Genomic DNA, 10,503 nt, shown 5'->3' with positions numbered 1-10,503 from the left:
AATTTTGCTCAAAATGAATTCACATTCAGGCAGCACTGTAGATAGTTACGAGCACATCTGGCTCACAGCCAAGAGGTTCTGGGTTCGAGTCTTGTACCCCTTTGCGGAGTTTGCATGCTCTCCAGCTTCCTCCCACATTCTACAAACAGTTATTGCAGGTTCAGTGTTATGGAAGAAACAGTAGATGGATGGATGGATGAGTTCACATAAAATGCAATTCTTAATTTGGAGAATGCATGCAATTTAATGCCATATTTTCCATTCACATTCAAAAATAAAGATGAATATTCAAAATATGTACATACAGTCAAGTTTAACACAAATATGGAATACATTTTATCAGGGGCATCAATGACAAAATGCATTTTTTCCCAGAATACCACAAAAACAAGAATAAAGTAAACGTTCAAGTTTCATGTGCACGCTACTCAAGTTTGCATTAACGACTGTAACCATAAAGACGCAAAACTAAGATGAACAAACATGACAATCAATTAATGGATGATTGACAATTTGGTAGATTGTGTGCAACGTAGCAAGTCTAGAATTAATAGAGGCGACATTTAATGGATAATGGGCTACAACCAGCAAACTAGTTTCCTACAACAGTATGTCGTGAGTTATGAGACGATGAGCTACATACACATTATAGCTACTCCTCCAGTATGGAAACGGGAGTTCAGAACATTCACAGATTCTCCCATTCCACTAAAAAATATTTTAAAAATAGCAATCAATAAATTGATTGTTAATTTTCTCCACTGTCGATCAAGGAAAATGTCGTCAAATGCACGTCTCTACAGTTACGTAAACACGTCTCCTGAAAGTTCTTTCTCGAACCAAAATGAGGCACAACATTTGTCATGCTTTGTTTGGCTTTTGTTTCTTCAGAACAAAATCTCTTGTAATGTTCTCGGGTGAACTACGTTAACAGTGGATTATTTTTAAAAAATAGTCGTCTCGCCGACCAAAGTGGCATTCTTCAGCCACAGACTCGGTCAAGTCCACGGTAGAGAGTTACAATGCATTGCCAGGCCCAGCACCCAGTACGAAAGGAAGTATCCCAGGATGCTTTGTGTGGTGGGAGAGCACATCTTAATGTATGGTATTAACGCAACGATGGGATTTTGAGGCGGGTGCTTGCATCCATTTTTGGCGGGAGTCTCGAGCTGAATGTTGGGTGTTGACGTTTTCCTTCGGTGAAGAAGCGGCTCGTTGAGCAGGAGCAGATGGGCGCTGATCCAGAAGGGAACAGGAGACGACGAGGCCATGAATCTGGTCAGGACCTGGAAACATCGCACAAGCAGCATGACAGGAATTGTTCACGACATGTTGCAATGAAAGTGATAGTGAAGCCCTGTTATATTGCGGTTCATCTTTCGTAGATTATTAAGTGATTGTTTTTTTAACTGTATGTAGACAAGGCCAACTTGAGCGTTGCGCACCATCAGCGTACCACGTTGAGATCTACTAAAAGAGATGCTTTGGCATTACAGAGCAAGAAGAAGAGGTAAAAGAAGGTCCCCAAATATCCGTTCCAACAGTACACCTAAAAGCCTGTGACAATAGCTCTTGCTGCTCTGTGTGTATTAGAGTAGCAGTTGTTTGAAGGTTTACGATTCTGTAACAAACAAACAATGACTATGCTAATTCTTGTTAGCTCATCCATGGCATTTCACATTATATGTTTGGATTAAGCAAGCAGACTTTCATCAGATGAAATTATATGGTATGGTTGAAGATTTTTGTGTGTAAATATAATTCTCCCTTGTTTTAACAGCCAGTTTTACAGTAAACTTACATGGCACCCCACCAGGCCCCGCCTTTTAAAGGCACATGCATGTACACAGACACGCCACTGCATACAGTATTTTCTATACTTTTTATGCCTGCAATGTTTCTTGTGTTCAATTATGTTTACAATGTGTGTAAAAAGTATGTTTCAATAATATACAGGAAGGGTAAAGCTTTTTTTTTTTTTATTCTATATTGTAGATTTTTAGCTCTGGAATGTATCGCCCGTGATAAACTGGGGTTCACTTTACTTTCTATTCTTACCTGCACATGCATGCACAAGGTCCCAAACACCAGGAGAGCAGTAGAATGCACAACATATACAAATACTTTAGGGTTTAAAAATCCCGGTACTGGTTTGTCGAGGCCTTTCTTTAAATCTGCCTCCCAAAGTCCAAGTCTGAAACACAGCTCCGGGTTCGCTTGGAAATAAGCATAAGCTGCCATTACACCCAAAGTTGCCATGGGGAGAGCAAGAAGGAAGTTCGGTATTTGTCTCAGTTCAAAGAAACGAAGGAAGCCCACGTTCCAGTACACGTCCTGAATATGAGAATAAATTACGGGGAGAGGTCTCATGCACCACAGAGGGGGAGGACTATTTTCATCTGCAATACGGTAGCCCTTCTGTTCAGCCAGGGAGAAGAGAACCGGGGGGATGCGATCCAAGGAGGCTGATGGTGTACAAAACGTTCTATAGCCGTAGTACTGAAAAGCGCAGAAGGGAAGGGCAATGACTGCTGTTCCGAGCACAGAGGTGAGCAGGAGGCGGATGATGATCCAAATGTAGCGGAAGATCTTGCTGTGGCCTTTTGCAATCGATCGACAGAAACGGATCTGGGAGATGGCATATACCGATGGAAGATACAGAAGAAAGCCTATATTCAACAGGCCGTTGGATCGCGCCGCCGAGGCGATACTGAAAGCCAGGCAGGCTCTAAAGGTGAACCCTTTTTCCAAGAGGAACAGACCCCCGAAGGTGAGCGCGGCAAACAGACTCTCCGAGTAGCCCGCGGTCATGAAAACATTGGCAGGCGTGATGCAGTAGAGCAGGGTGGAAAGCAGGGCGAGGCGCCGGTCCTGCATAACCACCCGACTGAGCGCGTGCAGGGCCACCACGCTCAGCAGGAAGAGCGTACTGTTCCCGAGAGCGACCGCCACCAGCAAACGGCCTCGCACGCTCAACCAGCTGCCCAGGGGCCGCAGCAACGTGTCGGCCAGGCCCCGCAGGATGATGGGGAAAAGGGGGAAAAAAGCAAAGTTGTGCTCGTAGAGGTATCCTCTCTCAGCGATGAAGAGGAAATGCTCGGCGTCCCAGTGGCAGAGACCACCGAATAACCACTCCACCGCAGAGTCCAAGTACAAAGGCTCTTCTGTCCGTGGGGGCCTGAACGCGTCAGCATCGTGGTCAGGGATGGCAGCGTTCAAGACAGCCTGTTGGAAGAGGTTCAAGTGTTATAGAAATTAAGTGTTTACTACACAGTGAAACAAAACATACACATTTACAGTAAACCCCCACGACAGGGCTCGGTCCTTATCGCTTCCCCCTAAACATGTTTGGGCCTGGAGAATGCAGTCATTCTTTCTGTATATGTGTTACTGAGCCACGGACGCAGTTTACTTTAAACTTGTGGCAAACAGGACTGACGTCATGCATGCTGTGATCGTGACATTTATGATCCACTGGTGGCTAGGGACTTCGAATCTCCTTTTTCATCTCTAACCGCTTCATAAAACAAAGGAGTAAAGGATTGTATTATTCTTTTGGTTTACATTGTTTATGAGACTGTGAGCCTTGTGAAATACATTTCAGCCCCCTTTATGTTCCACACATATTGTGGATTGACAATAAAAGCATACCATACTTTATAATTATACCAACGCTATGATCCTAAAACAGTTCAACATGATTTCAAACTCATTTTATATTACCCTTAAAAATAAATGTCTTTCAGATTATTTCATTTTGGGGGAAAAAATGCACCAGAATGTTGCACGTACATGCTGATGAAGACTAACGTGCACTAACAACTTAGTCGAGATGTATCACTTCAACATACTTGCTTAAAACCACACCACCGAACGAACACGTCGAAAAAAGTATGAATTCTGAAATCGTCTCAATTTACTCACTAACGGACTTAATGTGAAATCCGGGCTCGTTTCAGTGAACACCAAGCTGATGTACTCGCAGGAAGTCCTGACGTATTTTGTATGTATTTAATTTGTTGTTTATGTCTTACATTAAAATATATGGATGGACTTGTACTTTTTCAATTTGAATGAAACGAAAACTGATGACAGTGTTTGGTCCCTGTGGCGCTTGTAGAATTGGGCCCTTTGACACAGTATGCAAAGCCAACAGTCTCGAATTTGGGTATTAAAATGGACGGTGATTTTAAATTGGATGGGCACATTGGTGCAAGTACAGCTAGCTACATCTCCAGTTGTCTCAAATGCTGCTGTAAGCACATAAGAGGGACTCCACATAACCCTGGCCTCCTTCCACTGGCTGTCAGTCCATTTTAGAAAAAATGTTTTCTAACCATCTTTTATTCATTTTTCAACCTTTAAACGGTCTAGCCTTGCCTCTTCGAGCAACTCCATCCCCACACCTCAGCGGATCCTAGAGGTCCCGAGATCTCGGCAGAAGCTCAGAGGGGAGAGAACCTTTTCTGTTGCTATTGACCTTCCTCTGCACATTAGAGAAGTCCCCTGACTCAATGTCACTGTCCATTTTTTAAAAACCCAATTTTACACTTTGGCTTTCAATTCAAGCTTAAGACGATGCACCTGTTTTTGTGTTTTATTATTTGTTTTGTTATTCCAATTGGTTTGTGTTCCATTTTTTTTTATTTCTTATGTATTTATTTAATCTGTGTACAACAATTTGTTTCCAGCTGTTGTGGTTTTTAAAGTGCTTCATAAATACATTTTAGTTGAGTATGAACGGCAACAGGTGGGGATACAGGTTTAGTGAACCTTCCGCCATCTAATGGAAGATAATTTCAGTGGTTTGCCTTTCACTATACATCGCTGGCGTAGATTGACGAATAAAGATGTTTGTAATTAATAAACACACAATTTCTTAAAAATGAATTAAAATGGGATATTTTCTGACGGCACGCATCTTTCGCAGCACACTAGGGAATCAATGATTTGAACTTGAATTTTGAAAATATTTTTCATAAAGCTCATCTGGCCCATCTATACGGTTTATTTTGTTGTTTATTATTATTTGCCCACCCTGACGGAGACTCGTTTATGACGTAACTTGTGTTTCCTCAGGGTACGTCAATGGGTATAAAATAGTCCTCTCCATTTAGCTAGTGGACTAGCTAGCAAAATAGATTAGCATGTGGCTCGTTGACAAACATCCACACATTTCGAAATAGCCTCCATGCGAAAGACAAGACAATACCTGCAATAACAACGAGGCAGCTCTGGTGAATGTAGCAAACTGCAGCACAGCTCTGTAATCCATCATAGTCAGTGAAAGAAAAAAATAAAGCTTATTTTAATGGAACGGAGCATTGTCGGGGACTATGGACACCGGATTTTTCGCATTTTTAGATTAAATACACAGCTATTACGCCAACGAGTCAGTCAGCCATTAGTTCTAATACGACCTTTAGTCAATCCGCTTCTGGTGCTATCGCAAATATGGCTTTCAAAATAAAGCTTTCAGAGATCATATATATATATATATATATATATATATGTAGACAAGCTCTGTATACGTAAACGCCGCCTTGAGCGGTCGGCCAGTTGTTCCGACACGTCAGCGCCCCCGCCATGTTGGAGGGGGCAGATCTGCTTTGTACATTAATGTAAATCAATGTAATTAACGTCATAAAGCGACAACCTACAAAGTGCACAAAGTTAATGCTTCTCATTTATCCATCGCCACATACCGAGGTATTTGGGAAACATATATGTACCAAAAACAACGTATATAACCTTTAATCGGATGTTTATACATGTTCTGTTTAGGACATAGGTAAGCGCAAATGTATGGGTAATTCTGTGCAAGCCAGCAGGTGACGCTGCGTACTACACTACTAATCCACAACAAATCTATTTGTAGGTATAGATAGCTCCATGCAGTGTGCTTTGGATTAGGAGATATTCTTTCCATAGTTCACAGTGTTGGTTTCATTTTCTACGCGAACCAGCTCAAAGTTCAATTCACCGTTCCAAAAATAAAATAGTTTAGTTCATAATTCAAAATTTCTAACTAAGCTCACCATTCCAAAAATGAACGAGTTTATAGTTATTTTTGTTTTTTTCTCAATATGTTGCTAACAGGCTAGTCCTCTTAAAATACATTTAATTTCCCCATTGTTCCCCCCATTCAGTCCACACTAGTAGACAGCTGCAGCTTTCACCCTACAATCTCAAAAACGAGAAAAAACATGTTGCTTGAATGGTCTTTCTTAAAATGAGGAAATTAAACAAAAACGAGATTTTGGTGCTTTATGTGCAAACAAAAACATGCAACACAGTATGACAGGAACGATGGTGAAAGCACATTGATAGCTTGAGATTCCTCGCGGTTCTGGCTGACTATACTAACAAAATATTTTATTTGATCTATTCTTATACTGTATTACAAAACAAAATAATTTCCATATCATGACAGTGTGATCGTACAGTTTTAACTAAAGCATTCTGATACAAAAAATAATTTACTTAGTAATCAGTTTTTACAATTATGTACTCCTGTATATGACAAAAGAACCAACCGGAGAACAATTTAGTCCCATTTACACAATGTCCCTGAACCCGAACTCTACAACACAGCGCTGATAACGTTCCAACCAGTCCGCTGCCCAAAGACAAGACACATGAGAGAGACCTTCCAAACCTGTGGTTACCCCAGCTGGTCATTTGTGAAAAGTGCATCCATTCCAATGAAAGTCAATGATTCTTCCTCCAACAAACAGCACGGGCTCCTTGATCATTAGAGAACTCCGCGACCACATCACAACTGAATGGAATATCCATAATGGTGTTTCCACTCAACGACTCTGGCGGACTGACAATAGCCTCTCGGCCAGGCGGCTTAACAGCTATTCTCCTTTTTTGTATTCCATACGTGGCGTGGGGCATGCCGCTAAATTGGCGCATAAATAGTTGAGTCTTCCACACAAACACTGTCTAGTGCGTCCTAACTAAGCCTTGTTGCATGAACTGATGAAGCCTGCTCAGATGAGAGTCAAAACGTCTTCTAGGACAAACAGAACAGTCCAGGTGTGATCGATTCAAAGCCCTGAGAATGAAACGACCTGGATGAATGTGAATATTCACGGGCATGTCCCTGACAACACACTTCACGTTCTCACACAAGGCGACCATGACCGCCACCGAATCGGTTGCCAAATACTGTGTTTATCCACCGACATATGAAACTGCGTATATAGTGCGCTCGGACGGGTTTGTCCTGGAAGTTTCAATGGGAAGGGAAGATAAAACATCAAACAGCTTAGGAAGATTTAATGTACATTTATTCTTACCACGTGGAACATATAGTATAAAGATTTCATACTGAATAAATGATATTCATTGAGCAAAAAAAGGGAAAAGGGGGAATTTACATTTCTTAGCTACATAGTCTGAAATACAAATATGAAGAATCCATGACTGAAGAAAAATTGTCAAATGTGTACTTCATCTAGTTTGTGTTGTACCAGGAAACAACAGGTCGGAGCTGTGTCTGTTGCACTACAGAGCTGTGGGGAGACCAGAGGAGTGGGTCTAATCGGCAGGAAGTGGAGGATGCAGTCGGCCTCCATCCCTCACCAATAACACGTGTGAGAATAGTGACACAGACAGAGACAGACACAGAAAGTGTAATGTACAACGTTGTGTGTGTGTATATATATATATGTGTATATGTATGTGTGTGTGTGTGTGTGTGTGTGTATATATATATATATATATATATATACACACACACATATATATATATACATACATACATACACACACACACACACATATATACATCCATACACACACACACCACAGCAAAGCTGTTTTTGAAGTTGAAAACCAGTCCTAAAAGGTGATTTCTTTTCATAAGGGTATTCATACAATCAAGGGATAAGAGGAGGTAAGGGTGTTCTTGATACTTTGGGGAAGAAAGCCATTTTCTGTTTAACACCAAACTCGAATGACCTCAAAACTCGAGTCGCGCTGTGTCGTCCACTTGTGTGTGTGAAACGGAACGCCGTCACTCAAGAGCAGTACGGTACAGAAAATGTCCTACAATCTACTGCACACTGCACAGGCCTCCCCGGTGAAGGTGTCTATTGACAGCGTCTGGCTGCCTATTGGGCGTACTGGTGATAATCCAACTACAGCAACTAGAACCAGTAGGCCACTTCGTCAGCCTGCTTCACCTCTGACCATCAACCAGTTACAGACTCATTGTGCCCTCCAGGGGAGAGCTTAGGGCACACTGCGTCTCCCAAACTCACTGTAAACGAGACAGCAACTTTGGTTACAGTTTTTGTTTTTCAGCTATTTATTTGTTTATTCATTTAATATTTATCTTTATTAAAAAGTACTCCCCACCCCCCTCCCCCTCCCAAGTGCAGAACAGTTTCCCAACTGTGGTGGCGCTCTGCTCTCCAGTTGGCATTTATTCTGCAAGTAGTGTCACTTGGTGTGGCTTCTCTCTGTTGTGTAATCCAGCACAGCTCTGTGACGACAGTCTAGGAGCAAGGATGCCCTGGTGAGGGCTCAGAGAATGGAATCTGAAGATTTTCATAAATAAGAGTCACTTTTAAACGTTCCTTGCCCTGTTTACATACAAGCCAGGGTACCGATGAAAGAAGGGGCTGGGGCAGGAAGAAACCCCCCCCCCATCCCCTCTCCCATAAAAGAGGAGCCACAGCTCCCTACAGCTGTCAGGACTGGCCAATCAAAAAGAGTACATCACAGATAACATGAGAGACCAGCGAGTTCATGAGGGGAGACACCGAAAGGTCAAGGAGCCGGGACTCATGTAATGTGAACTCTGAGTGGTTCTCATCCACCTTAGCTAACGCGTGCAGTGCCCGGGCAGCTCGCCTCATCATGTCCGGGCTGGTGGGCTCAAAGTGCATCCCCTGTAGGTGTACAAAAGAACTCTGGCTCTGCTGGAACTGGGTGGCTGCCAGACTGTCCTCCAGAAAGCCCAGCAAGTTGCCCACACTGCCCTTCTGAACGGCGATGGCCCGGGCTGCCATGGTATCGCCCTGCGCCAGGTTGGCTAGTAGAACCACAGCCATCTCCCTGCAGACAGCCACCCTCCTCTCTCCAACAAGTCGCACGAGATTCCCGTACAGCTTCTCCAATCGACCGAACGGCGGGGTGGCCAGGATGAGGTCCACGTTGTTGTCTTGGATGCTTAGCTTGCTCAGCGTCTCCAGGACCAGTCTCTGAGGGGACAAAGCACTGTGTGGGCCCAAGGTAGGGAAGGGGTCCTGGGCTTCCGCAGAAGGGCATACTGTCCAGTGGAGAAGACCGTCCAACAGAGGGAGGCAGATGCTCTCAGGGTAGACGGATAGGTCGAGTTGGCCTGAGATGTTTGCCAATGTGACCAGCGTGTTTTCCCTCAGGAGCTCCAAGCAGTCCCACCACCATTCATCCCTCTGGCCCGTACCCTCTTCTGTGTCCTCATCTTTCTCGTAGGTGAGCGGGGCCTGTTTGCGTTCGGGGTGCCGGTGGTGGAGCAGGATGAGGCGACCCAGTAGTAGAAGCAGCCCTGGATGTTTGGACATCTCATGGTCGTTTCCTGGAACAAAGGAGAGGCTGCGGATAATATTAGAGATGCAAACGCAGCGGCGAGCTAAGGAATCCTGCCAATTTGCTAGTGAGACGAGTGGCCCCTCATCTTTACTGTGAGGCTCATCCTCCAGGATGGCGTTGACCTTATGCGTTAAAACACTAACAACAGAAGGAATGGGTCTGTAATTTTCCTGGTGACTTTGCTCAGCCGTTTTTGACTCGGATTTGTTCTCCTCCTCATTAGCAAGGGCGGGGCTGTCCGCTGAGACGGTCGCTTTCCCTGAGGAGGATGTCTCCTTGGACCCAACATCACCGTCATTCTTTTTCTCCTCTTCTGTTGGCAAACTGTAATCGATGAAATCTTCTCTGATTCGCCTTTTCAGCACACTGTGGGGCACAGGTATTCGTTGTCGGCATTCTAAGAAGTCTTTACGAGGTTCAAAGTGTGTCTGGATGTGCTCTGTTGAGTCTCCACCTCCTGCACTCCAGTGAAGTAATCCACTGTCAAACTCTTGTAGTTTGCCATGATTGTTGGTATGTGCAGCAACAAATGGGTCTCTCTTTCGTATCACCTTTAGAGGAAACTTGTCAAACTTGCTTCCCTGCTTGGGTCTGTCCTGGGCTGCTGAAGGCAAGGCATCAGTTTGGTCAGATGAAGATCCCTTGCAGTGTACATCCTCCTCCCCGACTTTCTCATCGCCGTCCTGTGAATCCGAACATTCCTTATGCTCGTCCTCCTGTTTTATATGAGGTGGCCGTTCTGTGTCTTGTTCCTCCTCATCCACATCATCATCTTCCAGATCCACGTCATCCGTATGTGGTTCCTCTTCTTCTACGCCATCCACGAGTTCTTTCAAGGCATCAGGATCAAGTAACGTCCTCTGGCCAGGGTCCCCCACCTCATATTCCCGCAGAATGCCGAAGATCTCAATGAGG

At 43.9% G+C, this 10,503-nt stretch overlaps 2 protein-coding genes across 6 annotated transcripts in view; both read right to left on the bottom strand.

Annotated features, from left to right (window-relative positions):
* Window positions 1-224: 224 nt before the first annotated feature.
* On the bottom strand, window positions 225-5,479 carry pigv (phosphatidylinositol glycan anchor biosynthesis, class V). Its single transcript, XM_061776158.1, has 3 exons — window positions 5,213-5,479; window positions 2,059-3,225; window positions 225-1,286 (listed from the first exon to the last, which is right to left on the bottom strand). Exons 1-3 carry the CDS (start codon window positions 5,276-5,278, stop codon window positions 999-1,001), a joined length of 1,521 nt encoding a protein of 506 aa, XP_061632142.1. The 5' UTR covers window positions 5,279-5,479; the 3' UTR covers window positions 225-998.
* A 1,802-nt stretch (window positions 5,480-7,281) lies between these two features.
* arid1aa (AT-rich interaction domain 1Aa) overlaps window positions 7,282-10,503 on the bottom strand; it is a 21,731-nt gene continuing 18,509 nt past the window's right edge. For all 5 annotated transcript variants that reach the window (XM_061777887.1, XM_061777885.1, XM_061777888.1 and 2 more), the window contains exon 20: window positions 7,282-10,503. This exon is cut by the window's right edge and continues 44 nt beyond it. In XM_061777887.1, the coding sequence (XP_061633871.1) occupies window positions 8,706-10,503 (1,798 nt within the window). In that variant the 3' untranslated portion in view covers window positions 7,282-8,705.

Source organism: Phyllopteryx taeniolatus, chromosome 6 (genome assembly GCF_024500385.1).
Source record: "Phyllopteryx taeniolatus isolate TA_2022b chromosome 6, UOR_Ptae_1.2, whole genome shotgun sequence".
Lineage (NCBI taxonomy): Eukaryota > Metazoa > Chordata > Actinopteri > Syngnathiformes > Syngnathidae > Phyllopteryx > Phyllopteryx taeniolatus.
This window is presented reverse-complemented; position numbering and strand designations above follow the sequence as displayed.